This window comes from Felis catus, chromosome E2 (assembly GCF_018350175.1).
Source record: "Felis catus isolate Fca126 chromosome E2, F.catus_Fca126_mat1.0, whole genome shotgun sequence".
NCBI classification, from domain to species: Eukaryota; Metazoa; Chordata; class Mammalia; order Carnivora; family Felidae; genus Felis; species Felis catus.
Window position 1 is genome coordinate 5,775,315 of NC_058382.1, and position 20,270 is coordinate 5,795,584.

At 41.4% G+C, this 20,270-nt stretch overlaps 1 protein-coding gene and 1 pseudogene across 1 annotated transcript in view; one reads left to right on the top strand and one right to left on the bottom strand.

The window, feature by feature from the left end:
• LOC102900382 (zinc finger protein 677-like) overlaps positions 1-20,270 on the top strand; it is a 46,110-nt gene that overhangs the window by 12,789 nt on the left and 13,051 nt on the right. The window contains exon 2 of the mRNA XM_045046190.1: positions 15,148-15,212. Within this exon, the coding sequence (XP_044902125.1) occupies positions 15,198-15,212 (15 nt within the window). The 5' untranslated portion in view covers positions 15,148-15,197. The remainder of the gene's footprint in view (positions 1-15,147; positions 15,213-20,270) is intronic.
• On the bottom strand, positions 5,201-5,867 carry FELCATV1R-PS35 (vomeronasal 1 receptor felCatV1R-ps35 pseudogene; annotated as a pseudogene).

A 20,270-nucleotide genomic window follows, 5' to 3' on the forward strand; every position in this document is an offset into this window, starting at 1 on the left:
TTTAAACAATGTTTTCAGGCAATGCCCACATGATGAGGTCATCTTTGAGCAGAACCACTGAAAGTGTATCATGCAAATACCAATGAGGAAGGGCAAGGGGGTGGAGGAAAGAGGCAGAAAATTGCCCACATGGGAACATGTTTATAGTCGATTGGGAAAATCCACAATTGGCGTGTGGCTTGGTGAAATGTGAGGCCAATTTTCTATTTGAGATATTTAAAATTATGGACTCCTTGTAGTTAGAATTTAAAAAATTTTAATAACGAAACTCCCCAGAAGGCTAAAGAGTATATGTGATAGATCCAAACCGTGACCTGTTTGGAGCATACACAGACCTATTTCTTTATGGCAGCCTTACCCCTATCAAGAGAACACAGCCATGTGGTGGAGTAATGAATTAATGGAAAGTTGCTAAATACCGTTTGTGAAAACTGTATAGGGCATTGATCCCAGGAGTTGTTAAGATACATACTTATCCTGTTGTCTACGCTTATACCCAGACAAGGGTATATTGCTTCTTCCACTTACGAATGTGTACCAAGTAATACTAGTTGGGTCTTTTATGCCCCAGTTATATCTTCAATGTCAATATCATCAAAAAAAATTTTTTACATATAATAAATACTGTACTTACAAATTGAACAGTAACAATATCGCATAAAACATATTCATGTTTTCCTCACTAATTCAAGACCTAGTAACTCCCAGTTATTCCTAGTTTTATTCTTCCAGTTGAGACCAATCTTGTCAGCATTGCCTAATATTTTGGCTATAAAATTGACTTCAGTATGTTTCATTTTATACTAAATCAGATGTGATGAGAATGGGATTATGTGCGAGGTCAGCAAATATTTATGTAAGGAATATATAGTAAATATTTTATTCTTTGCAGGGCACACTGTTTCTGTTACCACTCTTCCAGTATGTCCTTACTGAGTCAAAAACACCTAAATGAGTGTGCCTGCATTCCAGTTACACTTCACTTAAAAACAGACAGTAAGTTGCATTTGGCTCATGTTCTGTAGGTGGCAGACCCCTGATCTACCCAAAGGAATTAAGAGTGCTATATAGTAATAGTAACTATATGGTAAATAAAAACAGTCTTCCCTATTTTTAAGCCTCATTAAAGAAACTAACAGTCTAGTGTTTATGTGTATAGCATATGTAAAAGAAACCTATACTAATGGTAGCACAGGGCAGGAGAAATGGAAGTCTTTGTGGAAAGGAAAGGTTGGATGATCTATATGAAGATGTATAGACTCTTTGAAGGTACTGTGGTCAGCTGTATAGGATAACCCCCATTGCAAACAAAAGCAATACTTAGAGCTAACAGTGAGCCAAAGAAAAGGATTTAAATCATCTGTAAAAATCAGTTATTTCAAAGAAGACAGAGGGAATAGAGGAAAGGAGACTTTATAAAAGCAGGAGCAAAACAATTTATCTGTAAAAGGGAATTGTCTAAAGGCCCTATTGAAAAGCAAAAATTGTCACTGGATTTTTTTTCAGTTTTATTTATTTTGAGAGAGAAGGAGAGAGACACTCAAGGAGGCTCTGTGATGTCAGCATAGGCCCAACATGGGGCTCCATTTCAAGAGCCATGAGATTTTGACTTGAAAGAAATGCACAGTCTTATACCAATAACCATGTGTGTCAACTAGCCATCCCTGACCATTGGATTTTTTAAAGACAGACAACACAATATATCCTATGAGAAATTCACTTCACAAATTAAGAACACAAAATCCTGTACAAAAGATAAATGCTATAAAAAATAGAATGGCTATATTAAGATCAAAGTAATTTCAAGAGCAAGTAATATGACAGGATAATGAAATCTATTTCCTAATCATAAAGAGTTACATTCACCAGAATGACATGAGAATCCTAATTAATCCCTTTGGTTTTCACTACACACAAATACATAATCAAATACTCCCCATATCCAAGTCACAGACTAGGACCATGATGTGTGCACAAACACACACACTCATACATAAATATTACATATAGATGCAAACACACATGCATGTGAGCAACATAACACTCAAATGCACAGCTATATGCCCTCACACTCACACACTCCATAGCAAACGCACACTCATGCACTCACTCATGAAATACAAGCACACACGTTTACACACACTTGCCCATACTCCCACATTCCCAGTCCTGTGTATGTAATTACATTCAGTCTGCATGCACATGCATGTCTTGACAATATTCTCACATGATGGAAGAATCTTCTGACCTTGGATGCCTAAAAATGGGGAGCACTTTCCATGTTTTTTACTTCTTCCATCCCTGCAACAACCCCTAACGATATTTGTCACATGCAGTATCTTAAACTACTGTGAGCATTGCCACTGCAAGTCCAGGCGAATGGGGCAGAGTTGATAGGTTTCAGGGTAACCTATCAGAGTGATAGAGCAGGGTCCAAATGAGGCCAGAGGGAGAGGATTATAGTTCGTGTGCAGAGAGCATGGGAGCGTGGAGGAATAGACACAAAACTCTTCAAAGGCATATGTTGCCATAGTGCTTGGTAAATACAGACAGGTACAGAAAAGCAAGGGGAGAAGGCTAAAATGAACTCTGAAGTACAGGATCCGAGTCGGGGGCATCACTATGAGCACAGAAGTAGCTGTAGATAAGTAAATAAAATGGCAAAGAGAAAACTATAGATCTGTGTGAGGACAGGTAATTCCCAGGGCGGTCTACTCAGAGAGTCTAAGAGCAATGACACCCCAGTAGCAAGGAGAACACTCAGCACCCACATCTTGGTCTCTAACAATTCTCTAAGAAAAAGACTCCTTGGAGTTATGGCTGATTCTATGGCAGGAGCAGGCAAAATACAAGAGGAGCCTAGAGGATCTTGAAGTGACAGAATGTTAAGAGTAAGGAAGTAATAAAAAAAAAAAAATGTACATATCAAAGGGACATAATAGCCAAACCTGAAAGAGCTCCTGCAGCCTGTCACCAAATCTCTGGTACCAACTGGGTGTCATGCAATTCAATATAATTCTGACTTTATCTGGTGTTAGTAGAGACCCCACAAGTTAAGATCAAGGTCCTTCCCGGCACTGCCCCCACTTCAGACACCAGTTACAAGTCAGGCATTCCCATACCTGTGCATCTCCAGCCAACTACAAATTTAAGGCTTCCTCCAAGCCTCTCTGCTTCAATATTTGCTGGGAAGACTCACAGAACTTGGAAAGTGCTATCTGTATGGTAATCCTTGATAAAGTTAACTCGTATTTTGGGACCCACAAAAATGGAGGCCATGCCAGTGGCCCACCCACATCACAAATCTAAACCTAAGTCAGCCTGCTCTTATGTGAAACATCAGAAGGAAACCTAACATACACCAATCATAATCCTCCAACTCAGCTTCAGCTAGTGGACCTTATCCTGGAAAACAGCAGGTCTTGTAAGGAAATCCCCAATCTCTTGGCCAGTCATGCCCGGTTTCTGTACTGCCTCTTCTAAAACTCAATCTTGCCCCAAATCCCTCAGGAAGAGCACTACATTCACTGTATGAGAGGCTCTGTCCTCCCCCAAATCAAGGGTTGTCTTCCCTGGAATAAATTACAGCAAACTTGTTACTAAATTGTTTTAGCTTTGACATTTCACATTTTATTGTAAAGGATAGCAGTAAAGAGCCAGATGAAGGCATCCATAGAGTAAGGTTTGGGAGGAGGACTGCCCATACAGTAGCTTTTGTCCCCCACCAAGAAGCTCCCAGGAGCTTCTCCAGGGGTTTAATCAGGGCTTCACTACGTAGACCTGGTTGAGTAAATCATTGGCCATATGACTGAACCCAATCCCCAGCCAGCCTCCTTTCTCTTCCCAGAGGTTGGGCTGCTGAGCATTTCCATCCAATCATGTAGTTGGTCTTTCAGAGGTGTCCAGTACCCCATTTTGAAGTTCTGTGTTGGAACTCACGAACTGCGAGTTCATGACCTAAGCTGAAGCCAGATGCTCAATGGACTGAGCAAGTCAGGCTCCCCTAACATATTTCATTTAAGAAATGTTTATTTTTAAGTAATCTCTATACCCAATATGGGACTCAAAGTCATTATCCGGAGATTGAGACACATGCTCTACTACTGAGCCAACCAGGTCGCCCTAAAATAGTTCTATGTTTGAGTTACATCATTTTTTTTCCTTTCAACGGTGTCTACATTGTCTTTTTGATGATTTCAAAAGTGATACTACCCCTTGTTAGACAAAATTTGTTCATATACTCCACTTGCAAATTGCTACTCGCCTCCTGCACCATGCTTGATGAAAGGGTCCTCTGTAATGTCTTGTATCCTCAAGACAGAAAAGTGGAAGACCATCTTGCAATCTCTTTCTCACCAACACACCCAACTGGTGTCAAGATTTAACACAGAACATTCTACCTTCTAAACATCTCAAAAGTACATTCAGTCTTTTTCCCACATACCCAACGTGTTTACTGGCTGCCACCCATCTGCACCCTTTGTAAAATTCAGCTGACACCTATTCCTGTGTTCCTTTTTGTTCTCTGCAGTTTAGTGTTCAAATGTTGACCAGAAAATATTTTTATTAAAGCACTCATCTTGCTCCACAAACGTGATCATATTTCAAACATCCCCAATATCTCTTAGATACGAGGCATAATATTCACAACATAACCCCCAAAGCCAACAATAAGTAAAACCTGTTATAGAATCTTGATTTCTCCATGATTATCAATAAAAATAAAACTATATAAGTACACACATATTAATTCAAGAAGATTTCATGTACCATGCTCTTTAATATTAGGCTGAGTGTCAGTCTGTCTCATTCAGCCATGTCTCTGCAAGAAACTACTCAATTTTCTTAACGTGTTTTGAGATCTCAGTGCATCCATGTCTGAACACGTGAAGACAATTCATATTTCCCTGATGAGATAAGGTAATTATGTATTTCTTCCACAGCAGACACAGTACAGCCTGAATATGTTGGGGTCGTGGTGCATGAGAGAAAAAGGCCTAATAATTGGAAAACATGCAATGATTAGTACAGTGACATTCACCAGCCACCAACTAGAGTTTGAGAGCCACTTAATCATAAATGATGGACAAAACGGCATAAGACAATACAAAGGTAGTCACCAAGACAAGGATGCTTTGTATGGCTCTGGTCTCATGGTCTCAAGGGAGGGTCTGGGGGAGAGATTGTTCCTATGGATGCCTTAGACCCTCTGCTTGTGACTGTGAAGGAGAAAAACCATGGAATTCCCTCACAGAACTTCAAAATGGGGGACTTGCTGGCTAAGGTCATGAGTCTCAAACACAAAATGCCATGGAAAGATGTCATTGCTGCATATAATGAGACTGTGATCTTGTCAGTACACTATAAGAACAATATCCCAATCTACTTTTTTTGGTAATAGTTTTGTTGTTCCAGCCATATAAATAGGAAAAAAACATACTTATCAACATGTGGAACACCCTGCACAGGATACTGGAGGGACCAGTGTACTTTGGAGCTTTCACTTTAAGCTCTGCCCATCTGGAGTTCCCAGGGCTGATCGTGATGTCCTCGAAGACACACAAGGGGCAGGTGGAACAAATGGAGATATCTCTGAACACTTTGTGAACATATAAGAGAATGTAGCATCCATAATAATTGGTGAAATGTTTCAGCCCTAGAGGTGCTATGGTCTCTGGGATTCCTCTAGAGAGAATGTGCAAGGAGTTGGCTACGATCAGGTGCCTGAGAATGAAATTGGTGGATCTTGGCTTGCATTACCTGAAGCTAAGGGACATCTAATGATAGAAGAGTCAGAAATTGCCCAGGATTCCGATGACAATGTGGGATAGGAAGATCGCTGCTATATTCAAATCCACCGAGGCCATTCTGTTATTGTCCAAAACTCAGTATTCAAATACACAGGCAGAAGGTTCTGCATGAAAATATGAGTTACAGGCTGCATTTTCCTGGAAAATAAAATCACTTACCTTTTCTTTCCCCTGAGAATTGACATGGAACTTCCCTAACCTTATGAGTTAGGAACTAACATTACTCTCATTCTATAGACAAGGAGAATTTAACCATGGGAAGTTAAGTGACTCATGTAACTAGCAGTAGAATCAGGATTTGAACCTTGGTAGCCTAGTTGCCATGACAAGAATGCTTCCTACTGTACTATACACCACCAGGAACCTCATCATGGGTATACACACACACACACACACACACACACACACACACACACACACACACACACACAGACACCTCATATTTTAAATTTATTTTACTTAATTAACATGGTGTGATCATTTCCCATTTTTAAGTATTCTTTGTGAGTAATATAACTAAGGAGCGAAGATTCAAAGGTCTTAATAAATTATACATGCACTGAATAATTTTATATGAGCCAGTCTGATTTATTTAATATAGACAATGTTAGGATGACAGCAGAACTCACTTCATTTTTTTCTTGGACCAAAAGGATAATGGCATCCATAACAGATATTATTGTGTGGAACTGCACTGTGTGCTAACATACGGGACATGAAACATCACATAGTGATAAAACATGTTAGGGCAGAAAATGAATTAATCCTATTTAAAGATCACATAACTGTATATTTGTTATTTTAGAATAAACAAATTGAAAATTAAATTGATATTTGAGTTGGAAAAGCTATTAAAATTCTATATAAACATGCAAAATGGAATTTGGAGACTTGAAATCTTGAGCATTTAATGAATTGAAAAGCAAGAGAGGTGAGTGGTGATCTGGGAATACTATTGAAATGATTTTCACCAGTAGAAACATAGCTTAAAATTGCTTTTTTTCTTGATGAGTTTATATTTTTAAATTAATTTATTATTTTAAAATTAAATTACATTTTTAAAATATAGTCCTTAATATTTTACTCTTTAAAACCTTCTATACTGACGTTTTCATTTCTTTTTTCTTTCTTTTTTTGACGTTAACTTTTTCTTAAAGGACCTTTCCTAATTTTTGGAAAGAAGATTTTCTCACAGATCGAGAGTCCACAGAGATTTTTCAGTAGAGATACATTTACTGTCTCCATGAAGCACATCACACTCAAATTACAGAAGAATAAATTTCAGCAATTCCTGTTAGACACGCTGTTCCTGCTGTGAATCAAGTATTTCAATTAGTTCCATCATTCTCATTATCACATGCACATGCCCTTACAGTGCTCACAGTATTGCTCGTGAAAATGTCTCTGTGACTCTTGCTCACTGTATTGAAAAGCAGATTAAATCTGAAAGTATAATCTTTATGTTTTAAGCAGACTGTCCATGCTCAGTGTGGGGCTTGAACTCGTGACCTTGAGATCAAGACCTGAGGTGAGATCAAGAGTTGGATGCTTAAATGACTTAGCTACCCAGGTACCCCCCGTGAAATTATAATCTTGAAGCGGCTTAAAATTCAGCCTCTGACAGCACTTGGATCAAACACAAAGCACCCCTTCAATGAGGATTTTGGTAAATTACATTAGTAGCAGTCATGCACTGATTGAGCAGTCTCTCTCACAAGCTCAGCCTGTGCCGGAAGATTCTTTCCCAGACATGCTCACCTACCCAGATTCCTGCCACATCTCCCAACCTTAGAGACTGTGCTCTCACACTAAACTAGAAGATTCTCACAGACTCCTTCCTGCTGCCAGGACTGGAAGCTGGGTGTAAAGTAGCAGGCAAAGCATGTGAGGGAGGGAGGGAGCCAAACCTTGAGATAGAGGTTAGTGATTCTGTGACTTCACCTCCCCAAAGAATTGCCATCATTATATCAGCTGTAGTGACAATGATAGTTCAACACTTGGGGAACTGAGAATGGTTCTGAAAAACTCTAATTACCAGGATCTATTAGAAGTTTGTAGTGAGCAGGTCCAAAGGGACCGTTGGAGTGTTTGAGAGCGACTCTTCCTTTTCCATTATTTCTGGAAGCAGACAGGGTCTCACATGCAAGGAGGAAATGCTGAGGTCTGAGCCATTAGAGACCAGCCTCATTGGATTCTGTGCCTCCCTGAGAATTTTTTTTATTCCTGTCTAATTCTTTGTTAGTCTTCAGACCCAAGTACCACCACCATTTAACTTATGGGCAGAGAGAAAGAATCCTCCATATGACCCAAGAAGGATTTTCTAGTTTAAAAATTTTCAATATCTGCAATACATTTTAAATTTTCAATGAAGGGAAATAAAGGACATGAGGTCAATAAGTGACATTAAAAATTACTTGTCCCATTTCCCCAACTCAAAACAAGTTAACCAGAAAGCCTACATAAAATGGACATTTACTAGCAAAATACATTTTGCCAAAATTGACCTCAGTAAGAGGGAATCTAAACAGATCAAAATCCATAGAGAAGAGGAAGACATTTATCAGTATCCCTCATAAATAAAAAGCACCTGGATCAGATTAGCAGCCAGATTCTTGCATTCTTTTAAATAGCATATAAGCTAATGCTGCCTACTCAATTCACGAGCATTAAAGAGGAAGTAAAATCTCCAAATTATCTTTATACATGACATAAAATTCTGATACTGAAACATCCTAAAGTATGTACCAGAAAGAATACCACAGAAAAATGTCACCTCTTCATACAGATGGTACCATGTAAAATAAAATAGCCAAAACTCCTGAAACTATATGAAAATATGATGAGCAAAGCAATTTGTGTCTCAAATTCAAAAATGATTCACCTTTAGGAAGTTCATTAATATACTTCATCATATTTATGAAGAGAAGTCAGGAAATCTTACTCGTAGTTACAAAAACATTATTTGGAAGAATTCATCATATAAGAATGTTAAAACACTCGATATTAGGGAATTCTTTAGGATCTTTCTCAACTTGACAAAACAAAGTCTTCATTTTGGTCATAGGGAAGCGCTAGAGATATTCCACTAAGGCCAGAAAACCCCAGTGGAAAAAGTACATGATCACCTGTTCTATTCATTTGTCATTGTGTTGTAGGTTAATCAGGGCCATTTAAAATGGTAGAGGAATTAGATGTAGAACTATGTTTGGAGACGATACAAACAGAAACAGCCTGGAAACAGAAAGGACCTCATAGAAAATCAACTTTGAAAAATAATTCAGTAGGCTAATAGGTTTTGGTACTGATACTGAGCATAGAAACCACTTGGGATTCATATTCTCTCTCTCTCTCTCTCTCTCTCTCTCTCTCTCTCTCTCTCTTCCCCGCCCCCCCACCATCTCTATCTCTCAAATAAACAAACAAGTAAATAGCTTTAGAAAAGTAAAATGAAAGAAACTACCAGGAATGAATCTAACAAAAATGTGTAAAGCCTATATGGGGAAAAAACTAAAACATTCCTGAAATATGTGAAAGGAGAAATAAATGAATGTAAATTTACATCATGTTCTTGGGTAGAATATCTCAATTTTATAAAATCTCAATAATATAAAATCTCAATATTATAAAAGAAAATCTCAATATTATCAATTCTCCTTTAGCTAATTTATAAATTTAATTTGATCCTGATATAGATATGATCAGTTAGTTTTTCGAACTAATAATGTGATTGCAAAAATGTTACAGAATACTGAACAATAAGAATAGCCCAAAAAGTCTAAACAAAACAAAAAACTCAAAATGAGTATAGTGATCCTTATGAGATGTTATTTATAAACAGACTATTATATCAGTGACGTTAAAAAGTTAAATGTATGCCAAAGTGCATAAGAAAAGTTAATAACCAGCAAAAACTAAAGTGGGGATAATATTAATGCTTGGTATGTGGGAAATGGGAATTCCTATCAAAATGACAATAGGTGTTCTTATTCTTCACATCCTAGAGCGGGATAAAGGTCAAACAAAAGAGAAGTCTATACAGTAAAAAATAATTAAAAATGATTAAATACCTTCCTAAGACCTGCTTCTCAAGCACCTGACTATAGCCAACCTCTGGCTCATCTTCATTAAAGAAGTTGCTCAGCAACACTTTTGGCTTGAAAAACATCTTTGTTGAGTTTTGATACAACTTGTTTTGTATTTTCCGAGTGGCCAGTGGTGTATCCATTGGCAGCACCTGCTTCTTGAGTGTCTTGCAGGACATCACGATTGGCCCCAGGAACTCCAAGATGATAGAACTTAAAATAGAGGCTCTGCGTGCCTCTCTAACAGCTGCCCAGTCGTAACTTGGTGGTAAATACCACTTTCAATCTTCCTGTGACTGACTGAACCGTGAAAACATCACATAGAAACATAACTGGAGGTGCTGAATACCAAGATCACACAATCACCACTTTTAACCTTCCCTCCTGTCAGACGTTTGGGATTCATGCCCTGGGGCAGTATCTCCCTAGTTTTCAAGCTTTTAAGATACAAGCAGTGGGTCCAGCACATTTACAGGAACAACATCTCCAGAATTTCCCCAGAGGTGAGGTCTACCCAAGGCATCCTTGTCTTGGTAAGCACCTTTGTGTCTTTTTAAGCTCCCTCTTCCACCTTTTCATGTCATTTGGCTCTTTCTGAAAATCCCAGTTGGTGGGAGCTGAACCCCTGTGCTCTAATCACTCCATGTTTTGTTTTGTTTTGCTTTTTCTTAACAGTCAGCCCTTTTGTTCTCTGGAGCCCTGACCTTATTGTGTCCAGAATTGTCTCTGCACACTGAAGAAGGAATACACAACAGGAATACACAACTGTCTAAAATGACAAGATACCTATAAACTATTGTAAACTGTTAGACAACGTGTAGTTACTTTTTAATTCACACCTCGCAGAGATTTAAGCCCTGGAAGGGGCAGTCACATAATAGAGAGGATGTGAAAAGCAAATGCAGCCAGCACCACCTTCAGAATTTCCACAGGAAACAGAAGAGGAGCTATTAACTGGCACATTTCCTATTAAAAATTATTAAGAGTGTATATGACGCTGCTGAAAACGTGAAACACTAGTGGTAGAGTTTGCTTGCACCATGTACGTACAGAACAGAAATCCTTGTCACATGTTTGTGGAAATACTTCAAAACCAGAATTTCATCAGTACTAGGAAAAGTTAATCTCTCTGAAGGAGCCCACCTGTTATTTTTTTTTTTTTAACGTTTATTTATTTTTGAGACAGAGACAGAGCTTGAACGGGGCAGGGGCAGAGAGAGAGGGAGACACAGAATCTGAAACAGGTTCCAGGCTCTGAGCCATCAGCCCAGAGCCCGATGCGGGGCTCGAACTCACGGAGTGTGAGATTGTGACCTGAGCTGAAGTCGGACGCTTAACCGACTGAACCACCCAGGCGCCCCAGGAGTCCACCTTTTAGAAGCTTCCTTATCTGCCCTTGACACCAAGCAATCAGAAACAGGAAACAAAAGGATCAGTTAAAATATCTAATTTTCTGGGTACCTGGGTGTCTCAGTTGGCTGAGCCAGGGACTTCTTCCTTTCGGCTGAGGTCATATCTCAGGGTTTGCGATATCCAGTCCAGACATGGGTGAGGGGCGGCGTACAGAGGGCTCTGCTCAGAGCCTGCTGGGGATTCTAGATCTAGCTCTCTGCCCCTTCCCGCTTGCATTCCCTCCCGTGCTCTCTCTCAAAATAAATAAAATTTTAAAACTCTAATTTTCAAGAAAAAAATAGACTTCTAAAATACCTGAGAACAAACACTTTGTTTAATTAAAATTGCAATGACATTTGGCAGTTAAGGGCTTAAGCACATACAGGTCCCACTGGTAGGTCTCAAAGACATTTGGATATGTAATTCATCTGGAGAGGTGTGGAGTTGAATATCAAATTTAAGAGAGAGACCTTAATCAACACCCATTGACGCAGAAACTTTTATTCCTTTAAAGCAACGTGCCAGCGCTCCGTCCCACAGCCCAAGGCCCGGCGGGGAAAGCCTGGAGTGCAGTCCAAGGGATGGCAACAAGTGACAGTTGAGTGAAAAGTCTGATGACGAGTTAATACCGAACAGCACAATTCCCACAGGACAGTGTTTATTTCTTTTAATGTTTATTTTAGTTTTGAAAGAGAGAGAGTGCGAGCGAGGTAGGGGCAGAGACAGGAGACAGAATCCAAAGCAGGCTCCAAGCTCTGAGGTGTCAGCACAGAGCCCGATGGGAGGCTCCAACCCACCATAGGGAGATCAGGACCAGAACCAAAGTCAGGCTTAACCTACTGAGCCACACAGGCGCCCCCCGCCCCCCAGAACAGTTGTGCGTGTCGCATTCTAGCGTCCATCACCGACACTGACCACCCCGGCTTTTACTTCATTAAACAAGGAGCTGTCACTATCCGGGTCTCAGTCGAACCACGAGGACCCCCGGGCGCCAGGTCCCCACACTGCTCCGCCTCCCCCCTAGAGCGCATGTCCACCGCTCTCTAAAGACTTTTCTTTCACCCCCCCCCCACCCCAACCCGCCCCCCACCCCCCAAAAATTGCTTCCCCTGGCACCGGGCTCAACTTGTGAAATACCGCCGCTCCCAATAGAAGCGGCCCACCCTTCCCTGAGGTTGCACCCAGCCTGGCTCGAAACGACACCAGCGGGATCGGACGGAATCCAAAAGCGGAACCCGAAACCGCGCGGCCGGAAGAGAAAACAGACCCGCAGACGCCAGGAGGAGAGTGGTGCGCTGGACCCGCCCCACCGGATGTGTCCTGGACACGCCCCGGCACCGCCCCGCGACGCACGCGCGTGCGCCATTTTCTGCAGCCCCGGAAGCTGATCCAGCAGGGCAACGTGCGCTGTGGGGTGAGTGAGTCTCCATTTTTCTGGTTCGCACCAGCGGTTGCGCGCTCAGTGCCTGGGGCTCCACCCCAGGTTCCGGGGTCGCCTGGTAAGGTAAAATTCTTGAACCGTCTTCTCCCTTTCATCTCTCGCGGCCTGGCTCTAAGACGTTCCGAGTCCTCTCTCTCGGGGCGGGTCCCGGGGGTCTGTGGTCGTTTTCGGTTAAAATCGCTCCGAGGCAGGTTCGGGCCAAGCCGTTCTGCCTGTGGCCCTTGCAGACCCCGATATCCTTGCCGGTCACTTTCCTGCTCAGAACCTTTCTCTGACTGCCGAGTGTCCCCCGTGCCCCCGACCCCATACTGCGTCGGGCACAGTCGTCACTAGGGAGGTGGGTGCAGGCCGTTGGCCGCAGGGTGGCCGTCCGTCAGGGTGTGGACGGAGCTGGCGGGGAAGGACGCGGAAATCTGCGGAGTTAGAGGGTCATCAGAAAGTGTGGGGAGAAAAACCGGCGGGGATTGAAACAGGCTGCCGCAGAATAGGGTGAAACTGTCTGTTGGAGGAGGAATAGCGACGGAGGGAGACGGAAATGGACAAAAGCACTGAAGAGAAACAAGGACACAGACTTATACAGAGAAGAAAACGCGTAGGGGTCACAGACAAGGCACAGGACCCAAACCCTGGTGAAGAACCGAGGATATTAAGTTGTGAAGTACCGACTTGAAGTTTTATGACCTCGTTAATCCAACATTTGGTGAATTGTTTCAGTTGTGGAGAAGAGATCGAGAGTTGTGAAACCTGGTGTTGGAAGCATTTGCACTTTCTAAGCATTGCATCGGAAGATAATGCCATTGGCAACCCCTACTCATCCAGGGGGATTAGAACTGTCAGTTAAAGGGGACTTTCTGTAACCACATGGTGCTTTTACGATGGCCATTATTAACAATACTGTTTGTCTCTCCCCCTTTTTTCGTGGCTCATGGCATTCTTTTCTGAATTTGATGTATCCTCACACTTGTTGTGACTTTAATCTCAGATTCCACTGGAGAGCTTTTCAATTTCCAAATTATTTTCTCTTGTAATTTTATTGTTGAGAGTATGAGTTTTCTATGCTTTCTACTCTACCTTATGTTGCAAGGATTCTTTGATGTCTCTTAAAGAACTTTATGGTATTTCATTACACATCCGTTAAGGATGTTGGTAACCTTTTAACACTCAAAACCTAGTTTAGTGTGCTAATTTAATAATTCAACAGTTCTCTTCTTGCGTTAAGGCAGTTTATAAATTATCAAGCTTTGAGGTGAGTTCTCCAGCTAAGTAGATGATCGCCTCAGGTCCCCTCTGTCTTCTCTGTACAGATGTTGAAGGGTGGTCTTGATTGATGTGGAACTTGGTTCCAGCAGAGCTCATCCATTCATAATACAGAGAGTGTTCAGACCTCGTGCCCACAGGTGACCCTTTTTCATGTTTTCCAGGACCAGTAACTATTTGTAATTTCATATAGCTTTTCTGGAAAAGAGGAATTAAATGCTTGGGCTTGCTTAAACCCATAAAAGAGAAGCTTCTCTCCTTCAGCAACATGAAAGGTAATCTGGAATTAGGACAAGCCCTTTCTACTTCATCCTGTCCAGGCCACCTTTTCAGAGATTTCTTACACCCAGTTCTGCTCATTCAACTGAGACTTCTTCAGGGTAACTTGGCAAATTCACTCCCCCTGTAACCCCCGATGGACCCACCTATAACAGGAGACAATAGACCAAGAATTCTGAACCTGAGTTAATAAGATGCGTGAAATGATTTTCAAAACTAGGTGCGTCTTTGGTGATGTTCTGGGAGAGAGAGTGCAGTTACAATGGGAGTTCACAATGTGACCCAGTTCCAAAACTATCGAAAGCCACTGGGAAAGAAGCAGGAGCATAGCTCAGAGACAGGGACGTGCCTCTGTCACCTCCACCCTCTCTGTGTATCCTGGCTAAATCTTAAAAATTTGATTGTGTCATCTTTTGACATTAAACCCTCTTACAGGCTTCCCGTCAGCATCAGGACAAAGATCTAAACTTTTCAGTACAGCTTCCAGGGAGCTCTGGAGCTGGGTGGCCCTTAAGAGTTGGTCCATATTGATGGCATGGACAGGTTTCTGTGTCCCGCATCATCCATTCCTTGGATACGGGCTACCTAGGGAGGAGCCAAGAACTTGAAGGAGCCCATTCCCTTTGGCCAAGTGCCAGGTAGACAAGACAATGCAGTTGCAGTGGAGTGTGTAAGTTTGAGCGGTAGGGGAGGCCTTCGTGAAGAAGTGGGTAAAAAATGCACTTGTGGGCCTCCACATAGGACCTTACTGTCTCTGCATCCCTCCTGTTGCAGTGGGCAGCAAAGGTCTTTTTCCCATGGCAAGTTTCTCCCCATATGTATATTGTGGCAGAGGATGGGGTTATGTTGATTCTGAAAATTAAACAACATCCTTTTTGTCACACAGTATAACCTTACTTGAGAAAGAAGACCAGAAGAAGGGGGAAAAAAGAAGGAATGGCTCTTTTCCAGGTAAAATCCCATTTTTTGTTGATTTTTCTTCCTAAAATGTCACTTTGGACTTGTTAATCTTGTCTGTTTGTGAGGTGTCCTGCCCGAGTTGTTTACTCACACCCAGGGCTTTCTCCCAATCTCCCCTCCTCTGCATGCATATTTCATCTTACTGTGACTAAGTGACGGGGAACTTAGGAAGAGGCACCTGTTAGGTGGTCATCCTGGGAATGTTGTTCTACACAGGCTAGGACTGGAGATAGGGAGTTAGCTCTTTGTCTCTTCAGGAAGGATTCTTCAGAGATCCCTCCTGGATCCTTTTTCAGCTCATATAAACCAGGATTAAAGAGAATATGTATGTAAGTCATGTATTAACGTGCAAAAGTACCTGAGGAACCCTGGAAAATAAGAGTGATGGAAATTTACTTCATCCGGTTTTACAAATGCATTTTGATGTTAAACCAGGGACTCATTGTGCTTCTGACTCCACGATATTAATACTTTGGAATAGAATAGAAAGGTGAAAGTAGGAATGAGAAGTAGAGAGGGTGTCTTGGTTTATTAACACAATTGGTTTTCAAATGTAGAACCAACTTACATGTCATACAGTGTCACAGACGATGAGACTGGAGTTCTCTCTTGTCCAGAAGAAAGCAGATGCAGAATGGAATACGAGAAAGGGTGATGTCCGCAAGGAGACAGGAGCCCCCAACAGGGGTATTGTCTCAGTATTTATTGACCTGACAAGATATTACGAGGTACACGTGAAGAAAACAAGATCTTACACACATGAACATGGAGAAAACCATCAGACAGGAATCATTAATTTGTGTGTGTAGGAAGCAGAGGGTCTGGGAGGCAAGTGGAGTGTGTAGCCAAAGTACATTTGTAGATAGGGGTCAGATGGAAAGGAATTTCCTGCAGGTGATCTAAGAAGTTACTTGTGATCCCATTACAATATCTTGCTAGCTAACTTCGGGCACGTTCCCCCCATGGTGGGAGATTTTCGCCCTAAGCTTTTCTCTAGCTAATGACTTTACCTTGGGTGCTTTTGTCCTGTGGTGGCAGCTTTCTGCCCTAAGCTTTCTAACCTGTTTGTGGAAGTCTAAGGGATTCTTGAACCTATTTCCCCCTGGCTCCCCGTTTGTTTTTTTTCATCTTAAGTTTGCGTGTGAGGACAGTCATGATGGCTACCTGATCCGTATTTTGCTGTCTGGAGGTTTGGAGAGTGATTCTGCAATGGCATAAAAGGAGACATCGTATAAGTATTCCACTTCACAGAATTACAATAGAGGATTAGCACCTTTTGTCCTTTTCCTATAAGTTGGATGGCAGCCACAAGGGCTTTTAGGCGTGCCATTATTTGTTTGTAGAAGTTTGGCTTATTAGCTCTTCGATAAGGTTGACCATTAACTGGGTTAAGTTACATGTGCAGTTTCATAGTGTGCTGAAGACTAACTCGAGCAATGGTAGCAGAGGCTATAACGCTTACTGTGGCTTGGATCCCCATGATTAAGAGGCCTATGAAACGCCTTTGCCTGCTTAATACCAGTGGTGGAGATCATTGCCATCAGATGCAGATCAGGTGTGTAGGCAATACCACTGCGTTGTAAGAGGAAGTGGGCCTGGTTTGACAGGCGTTAGGCTTCCCTCATGTTATATGAGGAGCTAGGAATTGCATTTGTGGAGCGACTTCAGGATGAGGAACAGTGAAGTGGTTTCTTCCATCCTGAAAATGGAGCGGTGGTCGTTCATTCTGAGTCATTCTCTGGAAGTCCTGGTTGATGGGAAGGTGTTCTGGGGGTCTCCCCCATGCTATAATATGGCTTCACCAACCAAGAGGGAATCCCCAGAGGTCCAGAATCTGAAAGAATACAAGCATATTCTCAGACCCAAGTGAGAAGTTTGAACTGGCACCATAGGTGAGAGGGTTTATGGAATTTAGGAAAATGGAGCTTAGCTGTGTTAGTCCTTGAGGATCAAGATTTGAAAACGTAAGAGTGATCCTAGTGTGATCGAGGAGAAGTTGAGCTTGTAATGTAGATAACCATGGGTAATTCTGCCTTTTTTGGTGTTTTTAGCATATTTTTTAATGTGCTCATTCTACAACTGCTTGTCCTTGTGGATTGTAGACAATTTTAATTTCATTTGCCATTTCCTTCTTCCTTTGTTTCCCACATTGTTCCCCCCTGAAAATTTTGACTTAAAATCTTGAAGGTTGCTGAGGGTGGATGGTCTTCTCTTCTGTAACTTCTTCTTGCTGAATTGGGTCATAGAGAGTCCATCCCCAGGGGCAACATTGGTAAGTTGGGGTAGGTATAGCAGAGTTAGGAAAAGGAAAGACAGTGCAGGGGAAACAGCCTCCTTGAGCATAAAGGATATCTGTCTACTGGAAGTGATAGCGGTGAGGAAGTCTTCCAACAGGAGTGACAAAACTATGACAAAAAAGACACAAAAATGGACATGATTAAAAGATCTAATGCAGGTGAGAAGGAAATTCAGTTACTTCTGTGGCACATAACACTTCAATTATCAGAATATCAAGTGATGACCTTATGCCAAGAAATATTAAAGCTAGGAATTGCATATAATCTCTATAATAGGTGTAGCATGTACTCAAATGTAACCTAAGGATTATTATTTGTTTGACAGTGCTTCCAGAGTAATTTAACTTTCTAAAGAAGCCTAATCAGTCAAAAAGACTTCATTTACAATTTAAATCTTTGAAAATTTGTTAGTAAAATACTCAGAAAGTTGTAATCCACCAAGTGTGTTTACCATCAGACCCCGATATCCTCACTTTCCCTGCAATAAGAGGCTGAAAGCAGATGAGCCTTACTTAGTAATCAGTGATTTAGCATGCCATCCTATTTAGAAAAGGCCTAGATGTCCCAACAAATTCAATCCCAATTTATCATGCACGGAAAACTTTTCGAGTTACTAAAGCCTTTGAAAGCTAGTGTAGCAATGACTCATGAAACCTGTGAGACCAAGTTTCCAATTACTTTAAGTTGTAACATGAGCTTATTTGACCTTTGATTAACAGGTCTATTTCAAACCAACAAACTTACATTCGGGTCCCCCTAAGACAGTTTGTTCCCCATGGTTAATTTTTACCTGAAACACTGCTGAGGAAGTCTGAAGTGGATGATCTTGGCTCGTTGACATATCAGAGACCATGTTTAAAGATTGGGAAAGTTTTCTATAGGTCATAATATGGCTGAATTTTGGGTAGACCCCGGTGTAGTGTATAATATATGCTCCCAGTTTTTTCGAGTTTTCCAAGGGCAAGATGTCTTGTGAGTTTTCCCGTGGTGTTTGTAAACATAGTAAGGGCATTCTTAATAGGTAGTTGCAAAGGAGTGAGGATGTCTTCAGAGGGAATCTTTTGTTCCTTTGACAGGTCAGATATTTCCCATTGACAAATGGTATAGTTGGCATTCTCAGGATGTAGGGATGCTGAAGGGGCTGGCTGACAATAAGGAAGTTTAGGTTCCGTGGATAAAGTTTTTATTTACTTTGAGTGCGTCTATATGTTCATAAACAGCATCTGCACATAAGGGGAGAGTGTCTGTCAGAACAATAGATCATGTAAGAATAACTCAGGCAGAACATTGGTGCCTTCCATATGTCATGCCTTTAGTGTTTTACCTATTCATTCCCAAGGGTCTAAGTGAAAGGTTCCTTGCTTAGGAGACCAAGGACAGTGTTGCTGGATAATCATTAATGATTTAAGGACTGCTATATGAATGTGTTTTTTCTGTTCTAGGGATAGAGAGTCTCCCATAATAATTCTCTCAAAAGTTCAGTGGCAGTGAATCCCCATAGGTCTGGTTTCTCTTACCTCATCAGGAGAGATTGTAGTCCCGTGCATTTTTCTATTTTTGGAGCTCTAGTTGTTACACAGCTTTCCGCATCCTTGAGTAATGTTGGCTTCGTAGCCATGTCGCCTTCCAGTCTCGTCGGCCCTTAGCCACAATGGGTTCTCCCATATTGCCTTCTTAGCCACGTCTCCTGCTGACACATCCACTTCTTAGTCACGCTGGCTTTCCTTCTAATCATGTTGACTTCTCGTCGCCTTCTATCACATGGACGTCTGTCACCTCGGCTTTTATCATGTCGACCTTTATCCTGTCGGGGTCACCATCTGGCGAAGACTAGGAGCCTGGAGTTCTCTCTTGCCCAGCAAGAGAGCAGATGCAGATGGGATACGAGAGAGGGTACTGCCTGGGAGAAGACAACAGCCCCCAACATGGGTTTCATCTTGTATTTATTGAGCTCTCAAGATACTACATACGTTGGGAACATGAAGAAAAGAAGATCTTACACATGTGAACATGGAGAAAGCCATCAGACGGGAATCATTAACTTGTGTGTGTAGGAAGCAGAGGGTATTGGGGGCAAGTGGAGTTTGTGATCAAAGTACATTAGTAGATTGGGGTCAGATGGAAAGTAATTTCCTGCCGGTGATGTAACAAGTTGTTCGGTATCCCTTTACAATATTTCCCTAACGAATCTCGGGTGATTTTGCCCCTTGGTGGCTGCCCTCTGCTGTAAACTTTCGTAACTTATTTAGGTAAGTATAAGTGATTCTAGAACCTATTTCCCCCCATGACAGTAAATGTTTTATAAATTATTGGTAGCACTTCCATCTCGTAAAGACCATGGTGTTCTTTTAGGAACTCTCACACGTTGCACATCTTTTAGAGAAAAGTGTGTATAATTTAGCCAGACATAGGAGCAGAACTTTCATCACAGAGGATGGTGCTCAGTTTTAATTTTACATAATATTATTAAATTCTTTTTATTATTTTTGTGTGTATGTGTTAAACTTCAGTAGTACAGATTTTTGCAGTTCAGTTCTACACACTAATACATTTTTGAAACTAAGAAGTAAAACATGTTCTTCACTGTCATATCTTCCACCATCACTGATTTTCTTCATTAAGAACCGATGTTCTCTTTCGTACATATTTTCCAAGCGTGCGTTTATATATTGTAGCATGAGTTTAGAATATATTCTTCTGTAAGTGTATAATCCTATTTTATTCTGCAAATTGATATCTTTACATGCCATAT